The sequence below is a fragment of the Zosterops lateralis genome (assembly GCF_965231275.1).
Source record: "Zosterops lateralis genome assembly, chromosome: W".
NCBI classification, from domain to species: domain Eukaryota; kingdom Metazoa; phylum Chordata; class Aves; order Passeriformes; family Zosteropidae; genus Zosterops; species Zosterops lateralis.
Window position 1 is genome coordinate 28,083,633 of NC_139801.1, and position 27,604 is coordinate 28,111,236.

General features: G+C 44.4%; 1 protein-coding gene across 2 annotated transcripts in view; it reads left to right on the forward strand.

Annotated features, from left to right (window-relative positions):
* The first annotated feature begins 6,635 nt into the window (after positions 1 to 6,635).
* Positions 6,636 to 27,604, forward strand: part of LOC310922255 (sorting nexin-18-like) — a 73,501-nt gene continuing 52,532 nt past the window's right edge. For both annotated transcript variants that reach the window (XM_083882706.1, XM_083882707.1), the window contains exon 1: positions 6,636 to 8,240. In XM_083882706.1, coding sequence (XP_083738832.1) covers positions 6,686 to 8,240 — 1,555 coding nt within the window. In that variant the 5' untranslated portion in view covers positions 6,636 to 6,685. The remainder of the gene's footprint in view (positions 8,241 to 27,604) is intronic.

A 27,604-nucleotide genomic window follows, 5' to 3' on the forward strand; every position in this document is an offset into this window, starting at 1 on the left:
CAAGAAGATGTCTGCTGGTTTCAGGTTCAGGGTCCCCATGTCACTCCTGCCTCACTTTGGTTAGGGTGACTAAAGTGAGGGATTCTGACTAGAGCTTTGATGTCATCTGATGTTCCTTCTGGTTAGAAGTGTTACTTCAGCTCTTTACCTGCACAGGGGGTTGTGGCTCGTTGTTTTTAGGGACCTCCACTAGGCGAATTCCCTCTCCACTAAGTCCCATGGGAATCTGACATTTGCATACTAGATGATGTCATCCTCCTCCTCATGGTCTCAGGTGGTTCACTATCTTGGAGGAGAGGGGAGCAGCGGAGGCCATACCAGACGGTAAGGGAATTTACACAACAACTCATTCAACTAACAACCCACCATCCTCATTAACTTATAACATTTGAATTTTGTATCAACTTTCTAACAATTTATTCTCTACACTCTGCACCTCCTCCATCACCTCCCTAATCTCCTCTCGGAGACTCTTAACTGTCAGGATGCAAAATCCCTCTGGGCCCCATCCACATAGGCCCAGGGGTGCTCAAAGATGTGAGGGCTGAATTAGAACCTTCAGAGAAACTAAAATACATCAATCCACACAGACATGAGGTAGAAATGCAGGTTTAGTTTTAAATAAGTAGAGAATATTTTAAGTGCCTTAAACAAATAAGAGCCTGTATTAGTTAGTAAGAGAAGCCCTAAAGCCTAGTTTAAAGTTCAGTAGCATTGCCTTTTGCAAAGTGAACTAAGTTCTAGTCATAGTGAAAACATACTGTAGCCTGTGGAAGCTGTTAAGCCAGACAGTGTTAATACAAACACACTCCCCTGAAGAGAAACCAGACAATAATATAAACATGCCTCCTTAGAAAGGGAGCAGTTAGGCCAGACAGAATACAAACACAACCCCCTCAAGGAGAAACCCTGGCAAACAGCTCTCCATGTTATGGTGAAGAAATGTCTTAATCAGTTATACCCCATTGGTTCTTTTTTACCCCAGCCAATTGGTCCATTTTGGATCCTTCCCCTGATTGGTCCCTTTCCCAATTCCTCTCCCCATTGGCCAAGTTGTGAAACATCACCCCTAGCTACCCTATATAATCCCACTCACCTTGGGCTCTGAGGTTCTTTCCCTTTCGACTTTGTGGAATAAAGAAGCTTTCCTGGAAATCGGAAAGAACCTGTCTTGCTTTTACTCCTGCATCACCTGGGGTGGCAAACACGGCTCTGCTGCTCAGGCAGCCTCACAAAGAGTAAATCACTGCACTTGATAATGCACGTAAAAGCTGATCACTTTGTACCTAAGGGTGCACAAAGAGCTGAATCACTCTCAACCTGAGAGTGCCTATGCCTCCATCGATCTAGGTGTCTTTTTAAAGACGCATCTCGCAAGGACGGTCGCGGCACCTTCACCACAAGACCAGACCGTGACAGTAGCCTTGCTAGCATTCCTAGATAGAACAGATAGAGTCATATACATAGAATTTGTGTAAGAAATTATGACTACTTTCATGCATCAATGTTAGATTTGGATAGGTCCCACAAGGCAGTAGTAGAACCATGTTTGTAACTGATTGGTTAAAAGTAGAATAAAAATACACTGCTTAAAGAATGCAAATCATCATCACCACCACCATGAATGGAACATAGATCACAGGTGCTGTTGCTGCTGCTGCTTCTGCATGGGACTTGGGGACTTTATGCTAGAAGGCTTTCTGCATAATGGCACAGACTAACAACTCTGCCTTCATGAGACTGATTTTAACCATGCAATAAAGGACCTCTACTTTTACAACTACCCAGCTTCTATAGTCTTCAATGAAGACGTGCTGAAAACTTGACACTTAACTACAGCAGAGACATGAGCATGCATTGGACCATTGATCATACTCTCATAATTTCTGAGCTTGTGGCTACGGAACCTAGTCTCTCAGTTGTCCTTGGCATTAATCATTGCAATGAAGGTGGTGTATTGGGATGGCCCTAGATTTGCCAGGTTCTGGAACATTTGCCCTGTGCACCTGACCTTGTCAGGTTCATTATTGTGCTGTTCGTCCCTTCTAAAGAGTACCTCTAGTACTGTCACTTCTCTCAGGTGTTGGATCCCTTCCTCAATGATCTTCCAGGGAATTCTATGATGGTAGTCCTGCATTCTGTCTCTCTAAACAAACCTCTCTCTTACACTCATTAAAAGCCACTCCCAGAGAGAAAGGGGCCCTGGCTCCCTCATGAGCACCACATCAATACCTGCATCCTGGGTCAAGCACCCCAAATTCCTTGCTTTGCCACTATTCAGTTGCATGCCTGGACCCATAAGGTCCCAAATCTGAAGTAACCAGGTCAATAAGTCTCATGGCCTCGTCTCACAATGTCTTTTTGCAGATTACAGAGACTGTTGTGGGACAGGGACTCTGTGATGATTTCCGGCTCCAGCTCCCCTGCTGGTTGTGAGGGTCCTGGTTCCCCATCATCATTAACTAGACATACTGATTTGGTTTTATACTTCCTCCTCTGCACAGGAGCAACTGCTGCTGGCTATGTCTGCCCTTGCAGTTCAGCTGGAATCTGGACTGTTGTAATGTCTGAGGGTTCCACAGCTGCACCATCAGACTCTCCCTCTTTGAGGCAGGGAGAGGGTTTCCCATCAGCTGGGGAAGTGTATTCCCTCAGCATCCGGGGTATCTTCTCCATTACCCCCATCCAATCCAAGTGGTTCCTTTCTGAGGTGGGCTGTTGGGCAGTGTTAGGCTGTGGGGCAATGTCAGGCTCTGGGGAAGCATCCCTAGTCTCTGAGGTAGGTGTTAGAGTAGTTACCCAAGGCAATCTCACCTTATCTCTGAATGCTAAACATAATAGGCCTATCAGCAGCACCAGCCATTGTACGATATGGTTAGCACCTAGAGAATATTTGACCTCTTTGAAAGCTGGTGGGGTAGGCCCAAAGAACTGGGTGAAGAGTTGAGAGAAAACTTCCCCTCTTCACAATGGGTACAGTCAATAATGAAACCCCAAAAACATATACTTAGTGTGAGATAGACATGTATCCATGTGCCACATTCCCCTGAGGCACCCGAGTAGGTGGTGAGGGTCCTTTCCAGTAGTCTAACATGATAGGCTGGGAGTGAGCTGATGTATTCAAAAAATGTAAAGTATACAAGCCAAGCAAGAGTAATAGAAAAGCACTGTGATAATACATGCACTACCATTGGAAAAATGAAGGTCAGAAGAAAAAAGTGAATAAAAGCAAAACCCAGATATCAAACACTAAAACCAGCAATGAAAGCAAGCAGTGGGTCTTGCAGGATCCTGGTGAATTGCCCCAGACAAATTATTTGGCACAAAAACCTTTGAGAAGTGTAGCCCTGGTTTGTGCCTGACATGTTTTGGTTTCTGAAATTTCTTTCCCAGGGAATTTTCTGTAAACAAGAGACATGTTTTGGTAATGGCAAATTTCTTTACATATTTTCCCTAGGAGCAACTTCTTCTTGATGTCCCTCTGGTCTGACCAATGTGATTGAAGAGGTTTCTCTTCTTGTCCCCAATCGAATTGGTCTGTGTAGAATAGTATAAAAGGGGAGACATTCCCAAGAATAAAGGAGTCATTTTCAGCCTTCTGAAGTCGGAGTCTTTGTGTTGTTGTGGTGTACTACAATGTCAGAGAAGTAACATGCACTTTGAAATATGTCAGAGAAATGAATGAGAACTGTGTATCTGGCAGGATGTTGATGGGAAAGCATGAAGAACTGAGAGCCAAACAGGAACAATCTCCTCCAGAGGACTTCTTTCCTAGCAGGGGCAAGAAAGCTCACCACATGGAAAAGGCAGTGTTTACACCAAGAAGGAAGAGAGCAGGCAGGAAAAATATTTGTAGCCAGTGCATGACAAAAAATTTATTTCAAATTGTTCTTTAACAGGTAGAAATTTGTATTAAGGGATCCAAAGACAGCTCATCATTAATGGGATGGGTTACATGTGATCAGACAACACTGGACCAAGTGCCACAGGAGTTATGAGAAGAAATTATCAGGGCAGGGAAAAACCCATGGGGATGGGATTGAGGCTGTTCCACAGAAAACCAACATAAGCAGCATGACCACATTTTTCAGGAGGGATAAAATATGTATTATGCACAACTAAAATGTATGTTTTCCTATTTCTAACTGTACTTTTATTGCTTCTTTGTAAGCAAGAACCAGCTGGAGAAGGGCTGTCAGAAACAGCGTAATCTTCCCATGGCATCTGCCGTATACTTAACACCTTCTTTGCCTCAGTTTACAACAAAAAGACAGGTTGTCCTCAGGACCACTGTCCTCCTGGACTGGTAGATGGTGGCAGGGAGCAGAATGGTCCCCCTGTTATCCAGGAGGAAGCAGTCAGAGACCTGCTGAGCCACTTAGATGTTCACAAATCTATGGGATCAGATGGGGTTCATCCTAGGGTGTTGAGGGAGCTGGCAGATGAGCTTGCGAAGCAGGTCTCCATCAATTACCATCAGTCCTGCCTCACTGGTGAAGTCGCAGATGACTGGAAGCTGGCCAATGTGATGCCCATCCACAAGAAGGGCCAGAAGGAGGATCCAGGTAACTACAGGCCAGTCAGCCTGACCTCGGTGCCCAGCAAGATTATGGAACAGATCATCCTGAGTGCCATCACACATCACCTATAGGATGGTTGGGGGATCAGACCCAGCCAGCATGGGTTTAGGAGGGGCAGGTAGTGTTTGACCAATCTGATCTCCTTTTATGACCAGGTGACATGCCTGGTGGATGCAGGAAAGGCTGTGGATGTTGTCTACCTGGACTTCAGCAAGGCCTTTGACACTGCCTCCTACAGCATACTCCTGGGAAAGCTGGCAGCCCACAGCTTGTACAGGTGCACTTTCTGCTGGGTTAGGAACTGGCTGGATGCCTGGGCCCAGAGAGTGGTGGTGAACAGTGCTGCATCCAGTTGGCAGCCACTCGCTAGTGGTGTCCCCCAGGGATGTGTGTTGGAGCCAGTCCTGTTTAATATCTTTGCTGATGATCTGATGAGGGTATTGAGTCCACCATCAGCAAATTTGCAGATGACACCAAGCTGGGAGCATGTGTCAATTTGTTAGAAGGTAGGAGGGCTCTGCAAAGGGATCTGGACAGGCTGGATAGATGGGCAGAGTCCAACCACATGAAGTTTAACAAGTCCAAGTGCTGGGTCCTCCACTTTGGCCACAACAACCCCCTGAAGCACTACAGGCTGGGGACAGAGTGGCTGGACAGTGCCCAGGCAGAAAGGGACCTGGGGGTACTGGTCAACAACCAACTGAACATGAGCCAGTAGTGTGCCCTGGTGGCCAAGAAGGCCAACGGCATCCTGGCCTGTATCAAGAATAGTGTGGCCAGCAGGAGCAGGGAGGTCATTCTTCCCTTGTACTTGGCACTGGTGAGGCTGCACCTTGAGTACTGTGTAGTTCTGGGCCCCTTAGTTTAGGAAGGAAGTTGAGATGCTCTAACATGTCCAGAGGTGGGCAACAAGGATGGTGAAGGGCTTGGAACACAGGCTCTATGAAGAATGGCTGAGGGAGCTGGGATTGTTTAGCCTGGAAAAAAGGAGGCTCAGGGGAAACCTTATCACTCTACAACTACCTGAAAGGTGGTTGTAGTCAGGTGAGGGTTGGTGTCTTCTCCCAGACAACCACTGACAGAACAAGAGGACACAGACTTAAGCTGCACCAGGACAAGTTTAGGTTAGAGGTCAGAAAAAAATTCTTCACTGCAAGAGTGATTGGGCAATAGAATCACCTGCCCAGAGAGGTGGTGGAGTCACCAACCCTGGATGTGTTTAAAAAAAGACTGGACAGGGCACTCAGTGCCATGGTTTAGTTGATGAGGAGGTGTTAGGTTAGGTCATAGGTTGGACTTGATGATCTCAAAGGTCTTTTCCAACCTAGTTCATTCTGTGATTCTGTGATTCTGTAATACACTTACTGAAGAAAAGTTCAGGAAGGGACAGCATAAATTCTTATCACAGCATGGAAACCCTGAAAAGAGAACAAAGCATCTGAGAAGACCCACAAGCTTCTTTGCCAAACTTGGAGAAGTGCTGAAACATGTTTGAGGAGGGTTGGAAGCAATCATCATGTATTTGAGTCATGGAAATCTTGTAGACTTATGAAAATTTAATCAACAGATTTAAAGAGGCTGAACTTGCAATATTACAACCTGCAAAACTTGGTAAAATCCACTCAAAACGCTACCAGACTATAACCATGTTATTGTTCTGGCTGTGAGAATGAGGTGCCTTTCTCGGGTGAGGGCAGAGGCTGCGGAGGGGAGGGTGAGCGGAGGCACGACCGGCGTTTGGCGCTCACCCCTCGGCCGGTCGGACGTCAGGGTCCGGGCGGGGAAGGGGCGGGCCGGACCGTGCCCATCGATGGGGGCGGCCGCTCTGCTCTCGGCTCCTCTGTCCTGCCTCTCGGCTCTGGATTAGCGAAACTGGTTACGTGGGACATCCGCCGGCTCGGCCCCTGCGCCCTGCCTCGCCCGCCGAGGTAAAGCCGGGACTGGGAGCCGACGCGCCGCAGCGCAGCGGAGCTCGGGGAGCCAGCTGCAACGTCACGGAGGGCCAAACGCAGAGGGTCGCGGCGCTCTCCTGCACAGCCCCGCCGGCGTGGTGAGGTGAGGGGCGGCGGCGGGGAGTCCCCGGCGGGCGGTTGGGTAGTGGGGCAATGGCGCTGCGGGCCCGGGCGCTGTACGACTTCAGATCGGAGAACCCGGGGGAAATCTCGCTGCGGGAGCATGAGGTGCTGAGCCTCTGCAGTGAGCAGGACATCGAGGGTTGGCTGGAGGGTATCAACAGCCACGGCGACCTCGGTCTCTTCCCGGCCTCCTACGTGCAGGTAATTCGCGCCGCCGAGACGCCACCGCCCGCCCGCTATACCAACCTGCCTGCCGGCGGTTTCGAGCCGCTGCTGCCCCTCGCCGCCTTCAAGCCGGCGACACTAGAGGCCCCGCCAGCGGCAGTGCCTGAGCCCTTCTTGCTGCCCCCCGCCGCCGCCGGGTACCCTTTCCTGCCGCCACCCTACGGCGGCTCCTACCAGCTCAACCAGGGCAGCGATGACGACTGGGACGATGACTGGGACGAAAGCTCCACGGTGGCCGATGAGTCAGGCTCCCTGAGCAGCTCTTACGCCATCTACGAGGCGACGGGAAGACGGGCCTCTGGCCACTACCGCCTGTCCATGCAGTCTGAGATGTCCCTGAGCTCCCGCAGTGGCCATCTGGCAGGCCACCTCCACCTGCCCAGAAGCAGCACCAAGAGTTCGGCCACGGTAAGCCACAACCTCAACCGCTTCTCAACCTTTGTCAAGTCCAGTGGGGAGGCCTTTGTGCTGGGCGAGGTATCAGGCTTTGTGAAGGACGGGGACAAGCTCTGCGTGGTGCTGGGCCCCCGGGGCCCTGAGTGGCAGGAGAACCCCTACCCCTTCCAGTGCTCCATTGAGGACCCCACCAAACAGACTAAATTCAAGGGCATGAAGAGTTACATCGCCTACAAGCTGGTGTCCAGCCACACTGGGCAGCAGGTGCACCGCCGCTACAAGCACTTTGACTGGCTCTATGGGCGCCTGGCTGAGAAGTTCCCTGTCATCTCTGTGCCCCACCTGCCAGAGAAGCAGGCCACTGGTCGCTTTGAGGAGGACTTCATCTCCAAACGTCGCACAGGCCTGGCCTGGTGGATGGACCACATGTGCAGCCACCCCGTGCTGGCTCAGTGTGATGCCTTCCAGCACTTCCTCACCTGTCCCAACACAGATGAAAAGACCTGGAAACAAGGCAAGCGCAAGGCTGAGAAAGATGAGATGGTGGGTGCCAACTTTTTCCTGACCATCAGTGTCTCTGCTGGCTCTGGGGCTGGCCTGGACTTGCATGAGGTAGAAAGTCAGGTGGATGGCTTCAAAGCTTTCACAAAGAAGATGGATGAAAGTGCCCTGCAGCTTAATCATACAGCCAATGAATTTGCTCGCAAACAAGTCACTGGTTTCAAGAAGGAATACCAGAAGGTGGGACACTCCTTTAAGTGTCTCAGTCAGGCATTTGAGCTGGACCAGCAGGCCTTTTCTGCTGGCCTCAACCAAGCCATAGCCTTCACTGCAGAAGCCTATGATGCTATTGGGGACCTCTTTGCAGATCAGCCCCAGCAGGACCTTGATGCTGTGATGGATTTGTTAGCACTGTATCAGGGGCATTTGGCCAACTTTCCAGATATCATCCATGTCCAGAAAGGTAACACCCTTACATGTTCTCTGAAACTATGAAGTTTTATGTTTCAGTGGTATGCACACAGATATGGAGACAAAGGGCTAAATTTGCTCGCCATTTGGCTTGCTGGCCTTGAGTTAAATCTTTCAGTGTTTACTCAGGTAAGCTGTTGCTAAAAATACAAAATAACACATCAGTGGGAATTTACATTCTGTGCCAAAGGTATATATATTGTTGGGAAATTTATTGCTCACAGGTTACTGTGTTTGGTTGTGTATCTGAAAGAAATCACATCTGCCTATACTCTGATACATTAAAGATTAATGGGCTTGTTTACAAAGCCTGAAGATAAAGTGGTATGAAAACATATTACTCTTTGGTGTATGTTAGTTATCTTAAATCTCTGATCTAGTAGATAATAAATATGAAGTAAACTGAAGATGGAGATCGTCTGATTGACTACTTTGTTTGAGGTGCACATGGTGGTGTGTGCATTTTTCAGTGTCAGACATTCAGATGAGATGTTTAGTGCTGCTGGGATTTGTCAGTTCAGCCATACATGAAACTCTCTTGGTACCTTTTTCAGGATTATGGTCTGCCATGATGTTCTTAGTTGGAGTTGTTTATCCTTTGCCCCTATTGCCACAAAAAGATGTTTCTCAGCTGTCATCCTTTTATCATCTTTCTAGCTGAAACATACTTCTGAGGTTCAGGTTGCTGTTTGTATGATGCTTTGTGATCCACTGGAGAAAAAGGAACTCCAAATATGAAAAAATCATCTGCTATATAACTAGTGACACTTGTTCAGACAAATCCAAGCTTATAGCATGATATATGTGTAGATGATTTCCCAGCTGTAAAGTTAATACTAATCATAAATTCATCATTATGAAAAGAGTAGCCCATCATTTGTTCTTTTTGCTGTTATATATAATCAAGGATGTGTGGGGATTAGAGCTGTAAAAGAGACTGAGAAAACATCACATAGTCAGTACAGAAATGGGTATGTATAATAGTTATTCAATAAAATGTGTGAGCTTCCTTACTGAAAATTATTTTGGAGATTAACAGGCCATGTACTCCACAAGAGGCAGAGCTTGAATTGTCACCCATGGTGAATCAATCTTTTCTCCCCTTATGTGTCATTTCCAAGATTTTTGCATCTGGAACAGTACCTTGAGTTTTATGGTAAAAAAGCTGGAAGAGTTTTTTCAATAGATCAAAAAGTCAGGCTTCCAGGAGGTGTGGATTATTTCTGGGAAAAATTGAGGAGGTAAAGTTCATATAAAGTGAAGAAATTATTTTTAAAAAGTAAGTTTTTCATTAAAATTGCATGTATCAATGTCAGATTTCCATTCTTCTGTCAAATCTTGAAAATTATGAGTGGAAACTTAAACAATCAATATTGTTTTTAATAGAAAAGGGAAGTGTTGGAATCTAATCTTAAAGGAGTTTTTCTGTTAGTTGCTGTGTCATTGTGTTCTGATAACAACTTAAAAGTATTTTAAATTTGGAAAGAAGGATGACCTTGGTAATGCCTCGTGTTTGAGAGTAGAGAATTTTGGAGTGAGTTGTCAAATAATAATAGGATTATTTGTAAGCTTCTGGAAAAAAAAAAACCAGAGGCAAAAAATTTTAATTAAGTGGAATAACACAGCAGATTATATATACTATTTAAATACTGTATCCTCAAGATTTAAGACTATATAAAGTTCTTCAATGTAATATTCTTGGAGACTTTACTCAGAGGATTGTGAATAAGTTATGTGCTTGACTCAACCCATATTTCCTTCAACTTGCATAGGTCTGTTTCCTTTATAGTTCTATTTGAACCTGCACTTATTGCTTAGGTTTACCATGCTGAACCAGAGAAAGCTCATCTAACTGAGCTTCCACTAGAGCAGTGCATGAGCATGATGTATGTAGAGCTTATTTTGTGCCAGAGTACTCTCTTGGAACTGGTTGGAGAAATGTACAGTCTGTGTGCAGGTGTTGATGCTCCACCACCTCGTCTAAAACTGCCTTTAACACGATATTATCCCTGGTACATATTTGCCTTTAGAAAATGGCATGCTGTGTTGGTTTTGCATGGCCTGGTTTTTGGTAGCGGGGGGCCACAGAGGTGCCTTTTGGGAGAAGCTGCTAGAAGCTTCCACCATGTCCAGCAGAGACAATCCCTGATGACTCTGAAGATGGACCTGCTGCTGGCCAAAACTGGGCCAATGAGAGATTATGGTAACGCATCTGTGATAACATTTATAAGAAGAAAATCAAGACAAAGTGGGGGCAGTTTTAATTCCAGCTAGAGAAGAGGAGGAGGTGAGAACACATGAGGGAAACAACACTAAGATCAGTGGAGAAGGAGGGAGAGGAGGTGCTTTAGGTGCTAGAGTCAAGATTCCTCTGCTGGCTGTGGTGAAGACCATGGTGAAGCAGGGTGTCCCCTTGCAGCCTGTGGAGGTCCACGGGGAATTCAGAGATCCACTCGCAGCCTGTGGGGGAGGTTCCCATGCTGGAGCAAGTGGATGTCTGGAGGAGGCTGTGATCCAGTGGGAGACCTGGGGAAAGAGAGGGCCCCTGTTTCCAGGCTGGAGAAGCCTGTCCTTGGAGGACTGCGCCCTGCGGAAGAGTGACCTACGCTGCAGCAGTTTTGAGAGGACTGTTTGCCCGTGGGAGGGACTCACATTGCAGCAGTTTTGGGAGGACTGCTGCTCGTGAGATTGGAACCACGCTGGAGAAGTTGGCAGAGAACTGTCTCCTGTGGGAAGGGACCTCATGGCGTAGCAGGGGAAGGACTCCTCTCCCTGAGCAGTGGAATAAAACTGTCAGGTGATGAATTGACCAGAACCCCCACCCCCTGTCTCCATGCACTGTTGGTGAGAAGGAGGGAGGGGCTGGAGGAAAAAAGGTGGTTTTAAGGTCTTATTTTACTTCTCAATTTCATGCTGTGATCTTCTTAGTAATAAATGCACTTTATATCTCTAAGTCAAGCCTGTTTTGCCCTTGGAGTATTGTCTCCCAGTCCTTATCTCAACTAATGAACCCTTTGTTTAAATTTTTCTTTCCTCATTCCAGCTGTGTCAGGGGAGGGCAAGTGAACGACTGTCGTGGGTGCCTGACGTTTGACCAGTGTCTGACCACGACACATGCGTTTGAGATAGTGGTCTTCTGAGTGTCCATGTTAATCATAGGAATAGAGTTAGAGCCAGGTTAAATGTTTGTTGTTGTCATTCCCTTTACAAAATAGGCAAACTGGAAGAAAACTGAGAGGAAGATATTATTTACTCCCAGTATATTGCTTTTTTATTACTTTAAAAAGCTACTTGTAACAAGGTATAACTTTTCAGATCAAATGAAAATATGAACTGTTTGGTGTTCTTGCAACATAAGAGCTTTCTTTTAAATTTACTAACTGTGGTAGTTGTCAGTATTTGAGAATTGTCTGTATAGACCAAGCAAAATTCTTCCAGTGTTTTCTTTTCTAGTGTGCAACTTCTTTGTGTGTGTCCTTAGAAGTGGTAGAAACAACAAGCTGTCTGATATATTGCTTACATGGCCATGACTTTGAAAAGATGAACTCTGAAGTTAGGAGTACTTTCCCATTTTTCTTCTACATAGTGCAAATGCATTGTCCACTTGGGGCAAAACTTGAAGCATTTTCTAGACTCCATTTCTATATTGTCCTAGACCTGAGAAGGACCAAAAATATAAAGGCTGCTATGCTCAAAACATGCTCATATCTGTGGGTAGAATATGACTCGCTATTGATGATTGATAGAGAGACGGGAAGACTGATTCAGTGATCAGAATTCGATTTTACTCAGGTTTTCCAAAAGCTTATATACCATTTCAGGAAGGTTAATAATTTTCCACTACAATAATCAGGTTAAAGATCATACAGAAAACTCATACATTTTACAACATTTTGCTTGCAGAAGGTTGATTGAATCTCTTCCCGTAAGCAGGTTTAATCCCATCTTCTGTAATCTTCAGAGCTCTGTTTGTTCCTGCCATGGCATTCTGGTTATCAAACTAGCTATGGTAATTAAATCTGTCTTACTCTCTGTCTTGTGTATTCCCACATCTGCCCCTTCTATATTAACTAAAACCACTTCTTTAATGGCCTTATTAATTAATCTTTGCACACATTGAAGCAAGCAAGGTATCATAACTAGCATAATTATTATTAAAATCATCACATGCATTCCTATCCTAAAAAAATGCTTTAACCAAGGTGTCAAACCCCAGCCACTAAACAGGTTATCTAGCCAAGATCCAGATTCTACCTTTAGTTTAAGCACACTATCCTTTAGCTGCTGTATGCTTTTATGGATAGATTCTGAGTGATCAGAAAGATTCATACAACACATTCCATCGAAATCCTCACATCCATGGCCTTGAGCCAGGAAGAGGAAATCTATGGCGGCCCAGCTTTGCAAAGTAGCATATCTGACACTGTCAACATCTGTTAATAAATTTGATAAAGCAGAGTTGGTGGCATTTGTCTGTTTTGCCAGCCAGCAGGCTACCTTATTTAATTGACTTAAGGCCTTTTTTGCAGCCAGTCCTGGCAAAAGCAAAGAGGCCCAATTCATCTGGGTCACAGACCACAAAGACAATTCATCATCGCAATATTCATCAAATGCATGCAAACTGCACCTTGTTCTGTGGGGATACTTGTGCTGTAAAATCACAGACGCATTAGGTGTTAGCACAGTCAGTCGTCCCAAACTACAGGAACCTCCCTTTATGTGCAAAGGGATTGCTGCCCAAGCCTGATCTCCACAAACCAGAAACATTCCCGGTGGCAGCCACAGGGGGGAGTTACTGGACTTAGAAGACCTGCCAGAAGTGTAATTGCATCAAAAGGTCTGATTCTTATACACAGGATGATAGGCAGAAACATCCCAAGCTTTAGACTGATTTTTTCTTATGTAATTAAAATTGACACAAAAATTCATTTTTACAGAACCCAGGAGTTCTAATTCCTGTGGCTCCAAGGGTGTTATAGGAAGGTAAGGAGTCCACTGATCCCATGTATTAATGGGATTTGAGCTCTGTACAATGCTTTTAGTAGTTTCTGGTATTGGCCAGCCATCTAATGGCAAACCGACTAAACAGGTTAAAAATGGATTTTCTGGGGATTCGGTAGCTAAGCATAAGGTATCTTGTTTGGTTGCATTAGCCAGAGTTATCCAAATATTTGTTTTGGGTTGATCAACAGGCCAGGCTGTGCTACAAAAGGCAAGCAAACTAATAAGCATAGCATCCGATTTAACCCCATGGTGTTTTGTTTGTTTGTTTTGAATTACGTTGTGGCGAGAAAAAAAGGAGATCCTTTTAGCTTATCCCCTTTTTGTCCTTTCTTAAGATTGTTCAAGGACCAGCCAAATATAAGGCACTCAGTTGTTTTGTCTGCACTCCACTTTGCAGATATAGCTATTGAAGTTGTCATTGAACAGTTCAAGAAATTAGAAACATACAGGGCCTTGCATAGCCTTTCAGCAGGTGCGTCTCCAGCTCCTCCCTTTCGTTGTACCAGAAGAGAATTCTCTGCTCTATGCGCAATACCTGAAACAAAAGCAGAGTCAGTAACCAGATCAAAAGGTGTGTTGAATTTCTGAAACACTCTGACCACAGCAGCTAATTCTACTATTTGTGGAGACCCTTCGGCAACAGCAATATCAGATTGCCAGGCTCCAGTTTCAGAATCCTTCCATACAATCACTGATTTATGGGTTTTTCCAGAACCATCTGTGAATATTGTCATAGCTCGTAAAGGAGTCTCACTTCTCTTTGGCTTGGGAAGTAAATTAAAAGAAGAGCTTAACAATTTGTGTTCAGGCAGATGGATAGATATCTGCCCTGGGTAATCTGCTAAAGCAATTTGCAATTTTTCAGACATCTGTAGCAACCAATTCAAATAAAACACTGTGAGAGGTAGATAGATACGATCAAAATCTTTCCCAGCCAAGGAGGTCAGTCTTTGACGAGCTTTGATAATCAACATGGCCATAAGTTCATCTTGCATGGAAATAGTCTTGGGCATATTATTAGGCAAAAAGACCCACTTGATAATTAGCGGAGGGTCTGTTTTTTCTGAGTCCCACTGAAATATTAAGACATGGGGTTGCCTACTGCAGTTTAAAATGATTAGCCATAGTGGCAGTTCTGGAGCCCACTGAGCTGATTGCCTCTGAGAGAGAGCATCAGCCACTTTCTGAAGTGCAATCTGTGCTTCTTTGTTTAAATGCCTAGGGGATAAAAGGTCAGGTTCTCCCTCCAGGAGGGCAAACAATGGCTCCAAATCTGCATTTAAAATCCCAAGCAAGGGACGAACCCAATTTATTGTTCCCAGCAATTTCTGTGGATCATGTAAAGTTCTGATTTCAGTTGAAATTTGAAAGGGTTGTGCCAAAATAGAATGCATGCCTATTCGCCAGCCCAAATATTTCCAGGGAGATTTCTTTTGAACCTTTTCAGAAGCAATGGTCAGGCCCACTGATGTAACAGCCTGGCAGACAGCCTGTACTGCTTCTTCCACATGAACCACGGTTTCTGCAGAGATAAGAATATCATCCATATAATGATAGAACAGAACATCAGGCATTCTTTCCTGTACCGGACTCAGAGTTTTTGCCACATACCAGTGGCATATGGTGGCGCTGTCTTGCATTCCTTGAGGGTTGTTGCAATTTGACTATATCATTACCAGTTGCAGTCAATTTGTTCATTAATACCTCTGAATCCATCGTGTTCAAGACCTTCAGTCCTGTTCCCAATATCCCTGTAAGATCTCTTTTTTGTTTGTTTGTATAAGGTGCACGCTTTTTGCAACCAAGTGGTCCATTCCATAAAGGAAGTTTTGAGGAATGGAGCACATTCCAATGGAATGGCAGAAGCATTTACCTGCATTTCCATCTCTACTTGCTTCAGGGACCACTCTGGATGGAGCAATAGCCTTTGGATTCCTGTATTTTTAATAGCATAAGGTCCTATTTTGGTGATTAAGGGCCGAATTATTTCTTTTGGGGTTTGAATGGGTGTGGCCTGGGTAACTATGGTTTCTCCTGGTGTAGGGATTTGTGGAGTTGTTCTAGTCTCTCTATTCCAAGGGTTATCATTCAATGTAATACAAATTTGAGTTATATTATAATCAATCCTGAATCCTACATTTTTGCATCCCATTACTAAAATACTGGATTCAGAACAGTTGGTTAAGCATTTGTCACAGAATTCGGTACCAGTTTGAATGGGTTTTATAGGTCCTAGGTGTATTCCATCATGAACAAACCTTAATCCACATCCTGGGACATTTCTTCCTGTCCAAACAGTTGAATTTGTAATCTTTAACACCTGCCACAGAGACCTACGAGAGTTAAAGTCATATGCTTTTCCTTGACATATATGCCAGCCACATTATATACAGTTGATCTTGCACTGACCTCTGTTGTAGCCATGACTATGATCGTGAAAGCCACAGCTTTCCAGGGTGTGCCTGCTTGATTCTCCATGGTGGCTGTGAACTCTTTTTGATCCTAGTGTGATGTATCCATGCAGCTTGTTCTCTGATCTTGATTGTGGTGAAGGTGGTGAGGAGCACTTGATATGGTCCTTCCCACTGAGGTTCCAAAGTCTTTTCTGCAAGACACTTTACATAGACATAATCTCCAGGTTGTACATTATGTACTAGCCCATCCAGTCTACTACACTGAGTTCCCAATACATAATTCTTAATACTGTTGAGTTGTTTTCCTAGGGCTACCATATATTCTGTTATAGGTTCTTACTCTACTTGTGATGATATTCCCTTCTGCACCTCATAGGATCACCCATACAGGATCTCAAAGGGACTCAGTCCTTCCTTTGCCCTTGGCTTAGTTTGTATGCATAAGAGAGCTAAAGGAAGAAAATGAGGCCAAGGCAGGTTGACCTCCTGTCATAATTTCACAATTTGCTGCTTGATTAGGTGGTTCATCTTTTCCAGTTGTCCACTTGATTGGGGATGATATGGGGTATGTAATTGCCAATCTATACCCAAAGTATTGCTAACCTGTTGTACGACCTTTGAAATAAAATGAGATCCTCTGTCTGAGGAAATGACAGCCGGAACCCCAAATTGTGGTACCATTTCTTTAATCAATACTTTGACCACCTCTCAAGCCTTAGCAGTTTTAGTGGAAAAAGCCTCAGGCCATCCTGAAAAGGTATCAGTTAATACCAATAAATAATGAACCCCCCCTTTTTTGGGATTAGTCTGGAGGCAGAGATCACACTGTCGAGTTACTTGCCTTACTGTGGTGTAGAAATTTCTAGCTATAATGCCCCAAATCAAGTGCTTATGCAGGGCCTCTGCTTCCCAATGCCTCTTCCTATGCTCTTCCTTTACTATAGACCATATCAAATGGCTAGGTATGATTATTTTCCTCTCTGGGGTGTAGGTCCACCCTTCTTCACTGTATGTCCCCTTAAGATCTGTAATTAGTTTTAAATCCTCTTTGTCATAATTTGGCTTACCCTCAAGGGAAAATTTTCTGTCCAGAATTAAAGCTTCTTCCATTTTTACCACTCTCTTTGCTTCTTCTTTTGCCTCTCTGTGCACCAGTTCATTTCCTTATTCTAATTCTGAGTTTGCTTTTTGATAGGCTCTGATGTGCATGATGGCTATTTTCTTTGGGAGCTGTACTGCCTTTTATAATCTCAGGATTTCTTCTGCATGTCTAATGTTCTTTCCTTGGGAGTCCAATAGCCCCCTTTCCTTCCAGATTGCTGTATGGGCATGCACAACTCCAAAAGCCTACTTGGAATCTGTATATATGTTCACATTCTTACCTTGGGCCAATTCCAAGGCACAGATCAAGGCAATTATCTCTGCCTTTTGTGCAGAGGTGTTGATGGGCAATGGCTAGGATTATATTACCCCATGCCAAGTGGTGATGGCATATCCTGCATGTCTTCTGCCATTTAGGACATAGCTGCTTCTGTCCATGAACCAGTTCTCTGCATCTTCTATAGGAGCATCTTTCAGATCCAGGCGGTTTGAGTACGTTGCTTCAATGGTTTCCAAGCAATCATGGTGTACTGGTTTCCCTGTGTTTCCACTGAGGAAAGAAGCTGGATTGACAGTGTTAGTGACCACAATCTCCACATCATCCTGTTCTACCATTATGGCTTGGTACCTCAGGAATCTCTGTGGAGAAAGCCAATGCCCGCCCTTCACTTCTAATACTGCAGACACTGTATGGGACACCAACACAGTCATTTTCTGTCCCAAGGTGAATTTCCGTGCTTCCTGGATGTTCAGCACCATGGCTGCTACTGCACGTAAGCACCCTGGCCATCCTTTTGCAGTTGCATCCAATTGTTTAGAAATGTAGGCTACTGCCCTACGGTATGGACCTAGATCTTGTGCTAATATTCCTATGGTGATTCTCTGTTTCTCATGAGAAAACAAAAAGAAAGGCTTACTCACATCAGGGAGCCCCAGGGCTGGAGTTGACATTAGGCTTTTTTCAGTTATTCGAAGGCCCATGTAGCTTGTTTATCCCATTGGAGATGCTTCTGCTCAGTGTTGATTAGTGCATACAAGGGCTTTACAAGCAGTCCATAATTATAGATGCAGAGGCGACACCACCTGGTCATTCTGAGAAAAGTTCTCAGCTCCTTTATAGTCTGTGGCTTTGGTGTTTGGCATATAGCCTCCTTCCGGGCTTGTCCTAAAGTCCTTTGCCCAGCACTAATCTCATAACCGAAGTAAATGAATTCTCGCCGCATTACCTGGGCGTTCTTAGACAGTTGGTACCCTTGGAGCCCTAAAAACTTTAAGAGACTCACTGTCCAGGCCATGCAAGCATCTTATGCTTCAATGGCAATTAGGATGTCATCTACGTATTGTAGGAATCTTCCCTTCCTGAGTGGGGTTTCCAAAACTTGAGATCCTTGGCAAGCTTATTGCCAAATATTGTGGGGAAATTTTTGAACCCTTGAAGCAGTACAATCCAGGTGAGTTGAGGTCTTCATCCACTCTTAGGATTTTCCCATTCAAAGGCAAATATCTTTTGGCTGGCTTCATGGAGAGGGAGGCAAAAGAAGGCATATTTCAAATCTAAAACAGTAAACCAAGTTAATTCTGGTGTTAATACTGTTAAAAAAGTATATGGATTTGCTACTATGGGATATAAATCCTCTACTATTTTATTTACTGGTCTCAAATCCTGGACCACTCTATATGTTCCATCAGGTTTCCAGATCGGTAATATGGGAGTGTTGAAATCAGATTCACATTCTCTTAACAGGCCCCATTGCAAAAATTTTTCTATTACCGGCTGGATTCCTTCCCTATTTTATTTCTTTAAGGGATATTGTTGTCCCTCCTTAAGCTTTACCTCTACTGGTGATGCACTTTTAGATCTTCCTGGCTTCTCCATGGCCCACACTCCAGGGTACACTTGGACTATGATGTCTTCACTGATTTCTCCTTCTATGGGAACATCAACTAAAAGTAAACTCATTATTTGAATTGTCTTAGTTTGAAAGACAGGTGTCTGCTAGGGAGGGGCAGGGCCTCCCTTGGAATGCAGAATTCAAACACCCTCCCTCCAAATTGTAATTTAGAAAATTAAGTGGGCTCTCAGGCAAAGATATGGGGATAGGAATAACAGTTCTTTACTAGTATGTATAACAAGGGAAATAACCAACAACAACTACAACATTAACAACAAAAAAGAACCAGGAACCTCGAGATGCTTTGCTTCACAAAGCCTGGGGTAGTCTGATCTTGGTGCCCCTGCAGAACTTTGAGAGCACCAAGCTGGAACGGTGGAAAATCCTGGGATGGTGGATGAGATATATCAGAAGCTCTGGCGGTGGTAGCTGGAATGGCAGGAATGTCCCGGCAGGGCAGTGCGCAGGTACAGCGTAGCAAAAAGTCTCAAAGCTGTGCTGAAGAAGCAGCAGTGGTGGGACAGGGCCAGCCCAGCTCCAGCAGGGCAGGGGGACGCGAGCTCAGGATTCCTGGGCACACGAGCAGATGGTGGTAGATTTCCCAGGACTGGACTTGGTGGTGACAGTGAACTCCTCACACAGCAAGCAACAGCCTGGCTGTCCTCTCTCTGATGCCGAGAGCAAGAGAGTGTGTAGCCGCCCCCAGCCCTGTCCTTTACCTGCCCCCAAACCTCGTGGTATCTTTTCCGCTCTGAGAGAAAACTCCCAGAGACCAAAAAAAGGTGTAGCCTGGTGCTACACTCTCCTTTGGCCACTTCTTTGTTTTCCTCAAGCACCCATAAGTACTCAGTAGTTAGTTTCTTGGCAACTTATGGGAAAAAAATTCTGTAAGAAAAAACCCCCAAATCTAACCCCCAACATGTATGTATTGTTGAGCGTCTACCTCCAGAGTAATTTCTCCTTTTTCAAATCTGATTACTGCATTTAATTGTTCAAGTAAATCCCTTCCCAGGAGTGCGTGTGGTGAATTGGGCATTTATAAAAATATGTGTACAGCTATTTGCTTTCCCAATTTGTATTTTAGTGGTTCACAAAAATAAGCCTTTTCAGCTTGGCCAATGGCTCCTTTAACCATAATATAATCCTCTCCCACCAGTGTTAAAGCTTTGTTTAAGACCAAATATGTTACCCCCATATCAATTAAAATTTTTACTTGTTTTTGCTTCTCCCCTTCCTGTAGCTTTATTATAACCAGTGGATCCACTAGGGAAGACCCCTCTGGTTCCCATCAGTCTTCATTCACATTTGCCACCACCCATTCCCCTTTACTTCCTTTCCCCCGGCATTCTGGGCACTTGTTTTTCCAGTGGCCTAATTTTTTTACAGATAGCACATTGGTTCCTTCCCAGGCAGGGAGGTGGGGGTCCCTTTTTAAAACTTTTGTATTATTTTTTATCTACTGTGATCATCTTTCTTTGTTTCCTTTTATTTCCTTCTTCACAGTTACTGAACACTCTCCAGGTCTCATCCAATAGTATTTCTAAGTTTCTTCCTTCCATGGGTCTCAATTTCTGAAGTTTATGTCTTATATTACTGGTAGATTGCCCTAAAAACAATGACACCAACTGCTGTATTCTTATGTCTGATTCTGAGTCCAAGGGTGTATTGTACTATGACGCATTGTGTCTCTTAACCTATCCAAAACTCAGATGGAGACTCAGAGGGACCTTGTTTGACAGTATACAAAGCTGACCAGTTAATGGATTTGGGGATGGCCATTTCTATTCCTTTTGCAATCCACTCCTGATATTCTTGCAATTTTTGCCTTTCTACTGGTCTGTTCACATCCCACTTGGGATCCTAGAGGGGAAAGAATTCTTTCACATCCACGCCCCGTGTCTTGTAGTGCTCCTCAGCCAAATCCCCTGCTACCTTTGAAATCAGCTGTTTCTCTGTTTCTCTCATTGCATGTAATAGTAACAGTATATCATTCCAAGAAGATTTATGTTGTTTTATTATTAGCTGGAAATATCCAGCTATACTTATAAGATCCTTTCAGTAGTCCTTTACATTCCTTTTCCATATTTCTAAACCATTGGCATTGAAAGGAACCTTTAGTAACATCATTGTTCCATCTGGTCCCACTGCTTCTCTAAGGGGTTCTTGCAAGACTGCTGGTTGTTCCCTAGTTCTTGCCCTTGTATGGGAGGACACTGGGCTTCCCGGGGGTATCGGTGCTAGATCTGGTGCTGTCCCTGGGTTCCCACCCAACTCCAGTGATTGAGGAAGGGATCTGTATAGATCATCCAGATCAGAGTTTTTTTCCTTATATATCTAATCATTTCTAGTGCGTCACTGGCCAATACTACAGGCCGAGCAGCATAATTTTAAGTTATGTGTGACCCTTCTGTTTTCCCTTTCCAGTGCTAGAACTATGGGATCTTGTGGTCGGTTAATACCACAATCCCTTTGCCATTCTGGATGATTTCACAAGGTGAAAAACATATCTGCATATGATGCTGTCATTGGTTAACACAGTTTGGCTTTTAGTTAAAGAGGAATATGGAAAACTGCCGTGTCAAGACCTTGGACTTATTTTGGAAGGGACAGGCACCTATCAGAGACCACTTTTAGATACTGACATATGGTTTGACCACTGAGGACGCTGAATGTGACTTTGGAAAATACCCATATAAATCCTGATTGCCTGATTGTGTCCAAGCTGGCCCTTTTCTTTCTGGCTGGAGGAGCAGGTAACACCGCTCTGTGGAGCAGCCCAGGCCGGCCAGGCCCCACCACTCCCCCTGTGGAGGGCGGAGCTGGCCCTGATCTGGCTGTGCCTCTGGGCCCTCCCATTGGCTGCCAGCAGAGGAGGGGGAAGCTGCAGCTTAACATTTTAAAGCCTACCCCTGAGCTGGCCAGGGCCAGGGGAGATGTTTCCTCCCACCCCCCAGGGGGCCCAGGGAGCAGCTCTGAGCTGAGCCACCCCGGATAGGACTGAGGGGTGGGGGGAGGGGGGGGCATCCATTGGCCTTCCTGGCTGCTGGGATCCTGGCTGCCGTTTCTGAGCCTCCCCCATTGGCACGGCTTTGAGTTTTCACAGCCCTGCAGTCAGACCCGAAGCCTGGCACAGATCACATGACCACCGCGGGCCTCGCCAGGTTTAACTCTTTCCTAGTACCCGATGGAACTTCCAGGGCACTGGCCCTTCCCTGAGTGAGAACAGACAAAGTGATTGAACTATAAAGAAACACAGCATGGACAGTCAGTGAAGAGAGAATGAAAAGACTGTTGGGAGAGGGGATGGAGGAGTTGCCTAGTTTGGGCTAGACTTTTCTTGTGAGGCCATGGAGACTGGACTAAAATATCCCTTTAAACCGTGGAAAAAATATGCATTTTGGGGAGATAATGAGAGTATTTAAATTGTAGAGATAAGCAAAGGTATTTGTGATGGACTAAGTAAATACTGAAGTAGTTGTGATCCCATGAGATGCTTGAACAGAGAGAGATGAGAAGCCCTCTGTGCCAGAGAAGAAGTGAAAAGACATCTCTGTTCCCTGAGATGAAGAATCCTTTGCCTTTGGAGTTGTTCATTTTTAAAAGGTGACACCTCAGTATGCCTGAGTTCCCATGACCCATAAGCAGCTTGGGAAACTGCTAATGGGAGGAGATTTCACAGAAGCAGGTTTTCCTCGGGCAGCTGTTTTTGTGTGAGTTGAGACCCACAAGAGAACTGTTCTAGGTTGTCAGTGGGGGAAAATTCCATGGTAAACTAAGAGAGACTCCTCTCCTAAAGTACTGATGAAAGATTATTTTTAAATGGTGAAACCGACTGAAAGTCACAGGTTTTGTTCCTTTATGTTGTTTGTGGGAAAGTGAACAATTTGTGGGGGGGAGGAAGAATATTTTGAAAGTTTCATTTTGATTAATTTTTTGCTTCTTTTAGTGTGTGTGTTAATAAATCTACCTTTATATCTTTAAGTTTGGGCCTGCTTTGCTTCTCTTGATCCTATCTCAAAGAGGGAAAAAGAGAGTAAACACTCAAACCACTACACTAAATTTGGCAAACAGAGACAGGCGAACATGAAACCACTACATAATTGGTGTTTCTGCCCGGTTATGAACTTAAAACTAGTACAGATTCCTCATCCCATTTTCCTTCCCATCTCAAAAATAACATTAACTGGTATTATAATCCATGGTACCATTTAATGATCACTTTGCCCCATCTTCTAATTTATACAGAGGTCACCACTGATTACAATATTTTATCAAAACCCTTTTACTCTCCATTCTTCCTCTTCCCACAATCTCTTTCCAATGGGCTAGTATGCATCCTAGGGGATTTCTTTTGGGGACTTCCTTACTCTGCTGGCTTCCCATTGTCTGCTTCCTTATTTCTCTTTCTTTCTTGTTAAATTTCCACTCAAACTGTTGCTTACACTGATTTTTCACTTTTTCCCAATTGTCTTCGAAAACATCCCAAATTTTGGGGACCAATGACCCTTTCAACAGATACGGTTCACTAGCTCACATTCAGCTTGAGCTACTCCCCGATTATAATATCACCGCTCCGAGGTACACCCTGAAGCATGTAGGCTTTTGCCTGTGATATATGCAATGCCACTTCTTTTTACACTGTTTACACTGGAGGAGAACCCAGGCAGAATGCCACCCCAATTGCCTACAAAAAATTGTCAGTCCACACACAAAACCAGCAATTACTCCTCTATGTCCCAGTCTATTGGGATTTCTAAGCTCTCTCTCGACTGGAGGTAGCTCCCAGTCAAAAGTTGTAGCAGTGTCAGTGTCTCTCTGCCTCAGCCAGCCCTGGCACCATGACAGGAAGGGGTACGGCTTGGTAGCTGGACGAACCTTACCGATCCCTTGGGTTCTGGTTTGCCCAAAGGAGTCAAGCAACAACAGCAGGAAAGAAAGAGGGTCTGCTCAGGCTTTAACTACTGGCTTTATTCATCCCCCAGTGGGGATAACTTCAGTTCAGGGTATCTGCCTCAGCAGACACCCCTCAGCAGAAGTGACCCCTTAGCAGAAAGAGCGGGGAAAAGCAGGGAACCCCCAAAAGCAACATCTTTTATTGGGAGGAGGAACTCAGGGATGGGTTTAACTGAGGACAAATCAGGGATCATGTGGGTATGGCTCTGCAGGTAAATGACACATATTACAACAAATCAATAACTCGGGTGGGGAGACAGCCAAAGTCTTGTCCAATCACTTGAGGCCCTCACTGAAGCTTTCTAAATTTTTGGAAGAGACCCCAAAGTGATAGACAAGACCCAGGGGCTGTATAACTTATGATTGACACATAACTAGGGTTGGGGTAAAAAACCAAGAAGGGTTGAATATGGGTGACATGGGGCAAACCATTACAGCTTATAAAAAACAATATAAAACAAGGAACAAATACATACATAGAACTGATAAAACCAAAAAACACACCACTATAGAAAGTCAGACCACAACCCATACTCATAAAATATAAGTATGGCCAATCCGCTCTTCCATCCTCTCGCCTTATAAACGTCCACTCCCCCCTCTTCACTCAGAAACTAGCCCGATTTGGGCTGAAACCACCTAAAAAGAGCCTCCCTGAGTGGTCGGACTTTCCCAGCTGCTTGGGCTTGTGCCTCAGCCACTTTTAACAACTAAACTACTGACCCATTCTAATTGTCTTTTGACACAACAGGGCAGTGTAACCACAAGAATGAATACAATTGCTAAAGGCTCTAAAGTTCTACTTGGATATGCTGTCCTGGTGTGACTTTTTGATGCTTGTATCCCCAATTGTCTGTTCTGTTTATGCTGTATATTAAGTTCTACACCTTTAAGACTGGTTCCGAGAGTGAAGGGGCAGGGAGAAGAAGCGCATGGTTTGTTTTCAGAAACTGCACTCACTCTTCCGCATTCTGCTCCTGGACTGTGTTGTCTGCAGCATGGATGGACAGCGAGACAGAGATCTCCTTTGCTTTTAGTTAGTTTTTAGCTAGCTGAAGCAGAGAAGGTCCCTGGACTGGTTTTTTTTGTTTGTTTTGTTTTGTTTTGTTTTTTTTTTTCTTGGGACTGTTTAAACCTGTTTTGGACTGAAAACCTAGAAGAGCACTGGGAGCTCATACCTGTGGCCCACCGGGGCCCAGGACGGTATTTTCCAGCACCGGAGGGACTGATAAGAGACTGGGAGAGCCAAGCTACACCCATGGCAAGGACTTTCTCAATTTTGCCCTCTCTTCAGAATGGCGAGAGGTTTTATTGTTTCATAATATTCATTTTTTATGCTTGTGGGCACTTTGTTAAATAAATAGTTTTCCCCACTTTTCTCTAAGGTGATTTTTTTCCCAGACCAGTTTGGGGAGGGGCCATTTGGGTTTACTTCCCAGAGGGACCCCATTCAGAGGTTTCCTCACAAATTTGCCCTAAACCAGGACAGCTTTCAAAAAGCACTATAAAAACAATTACTCAGAACCAAAATTTCCACCATCAAATTTAAAGTGCAAGTGCAAGTACAAAACACCATATATCCCACCATCTGTTAATATAATTTGTAGAAAATGCAATTTTTATAGCAGCAAGGATTATAGCAGCAAAATTATAGAAAATACTGATAATATCTTGGGTTCTGTTCAAGCTACCCCAAAGCTCGCAAGAGGCCACCCTGTGTGGTCAGCAGAAACCCCCTTTTGCTCGCTTCCCAATACCTTTTCCCAAAGGTCAGTCCTATATTTCAGACGTCTCTGACGCGCTTAGCGTGGAGAGTCCCCAGCATCTTACAGGCGTGCCTCGGGCCTCCTTAACTCTAGTAAAACATACCTTATCCACCATATAGAAGGTTCTTGTTGGCCTCTGCAGCGAGCAGCCAGGGAGCAGAGGTCCTCCGGAAAAAGACCCGTGCCGTGGCTAGGAGTGTCCACTTCCCAGTCAGTCCTGCAGCCATATGAAGAGAATCCAAGTCATGGCACCAAAACTGAGTTGCGGAATTAGGACTTTACGATTAGAAATTGTAAAGCAGGTATGTTTTATTCCACCTGGGATGCATGGGGGATATTTCCACCAAATATGCATGCCTGGTCAAGACAGGTTCCAGGTTTAAATACATGTAAATCCCACAAAATCACACCTCCCTGCCCACCCATTCTCCGTCCATTCTCTGCCTTCTTGAGGTTCATATTATAATTAGTCTTTCGTGATGCCACGCCTTCTGGCAGTCATAGGTAAAGGTCTTCTGATGAAGTAGTCTTCCTCGGTGTTCTCTATTTGATCGCCATCTCTGAGCAGGCACAGTGAAGGTTTGGCTAATTCCCAGGTCAATTTGTCCTGGCCAAAACCAGGAGCCTGGTTCTTGCTGGTTTCTTAATCAACTGGTTCTGCTTTATCGGGTCTTCACAATACCTAAGTCCCGCTTTACTGAGTTTTAACAATATATGTCTTATCTCTATGGCCTTTACCTAGCAACTAAATTCCTATGTATTCTGTTAATTGATCCTACCTAACAAGTTACACTCCTATATGTCCTGGCACAAGTTGTTTCTCTACTTTTGTTATCCTACTTTTACAAAATTGCTAAATAAGCTGTATATATTTCTGTTCTCCCCTTCACCTGTTTAGGCACATTAAATGTTTCTAAAATTCTGAATTTTCATATGCATATATGTTTCCCGTATCAGTTGCTTCCCTCCATCTGGTCTTCTTGGTGGTAAAGGTTCCCCACTGAAAGGCATAGAATTCAATGGATTAATATACATTTGGGCCAGGTGGAAACACTCAGGCACCTCCCCTGTAGGAGGGCAAGTTTGACACTTTCTTTCAAGACTCTGGATTGGTTGCATCATTTTGCATCACATGTAGTGCTTTGGTACAAGGCTTCAGGAATAAGTCTGGGGAGCACTTTGGAGATCTTTGATGGGTTATGATACCTCTTCAGCTGCCCCTCACATGAATGTCCTCTGGATGCAGCTTTCCCATGGTAGAGGGGAGGTTTTTTACAACTGAGACAGTTTCTGTAAGGGAGGATGGGTATTCACTGCCTCTTACCAGAGGTTTTGCCACACACCCAAAACCCTCCTCCTCCTCCCTTGTTTGGGGAGGGGGTCGGTGCAAACCTGGCAGCAAGAGATAAGCTTGAGGGCTATGGCCTCCCCCAGCCCAAAGCCAGCAAGGGATGATTTTCATGACAGCTGCTGGGCTTGGCACTCCCATGGATGCTCTCCTAGCCTTATCTATTTTTTTCACAGACCTGAGCTGATTGAACAAAAGTGTCACTTTATCTTATCTCAAGTTTTCTTAGGTGGCTTAACTCAGTTCAGGGTTTCAGTCAGGAGGCCCATTCAGGGTGAGGTGGGCTTTGTTGGTGAAGCTTCCTTGATGTAGCTTCATTTTACACTTTTGCCCTAATGGCAATGTTTTTCAGTCTCTGACACCATCAGATGTAAATGAATCAAGTTTCTGAAATCTCTAGGAAAGACTTATTTTTGTGTGATCTCTGAATTGTGTAGATTAGAATATGATTCACTTGTGAACTGAACAATGTAGAGTAGAATAATTTATGAGCCTAGATTTATAGGATACCGATATTTTATTCTGGACTTGGTTTTGTGGGTTGGTTTTTTTGTTTTGTTTTTTTTTTGTTTTTTTTGAGAAATGGTCAATGAAATAAATAAGCTTTGGTGATTTTAACTGTTGTTAGGTTACAGTTTCGAAAAGCATTAGACCCATTTTCACGTATCTATACACATCCCCTCAATAGTAAATTAATTAAAATTTGATATATTTTATTTTTATATTTCTAACTTTCATTATGGAAAATAGAACTTTGTTAAAATAGTTTTCCACCATCGAGAAGCATATAATCTTTGAATTACAAAGCCTTTAAAAAAAAAAGCTATTGTGTTGGCACTTACTGGAAAAAAAAGTTACTTCATTTTGCCTTTGATGCT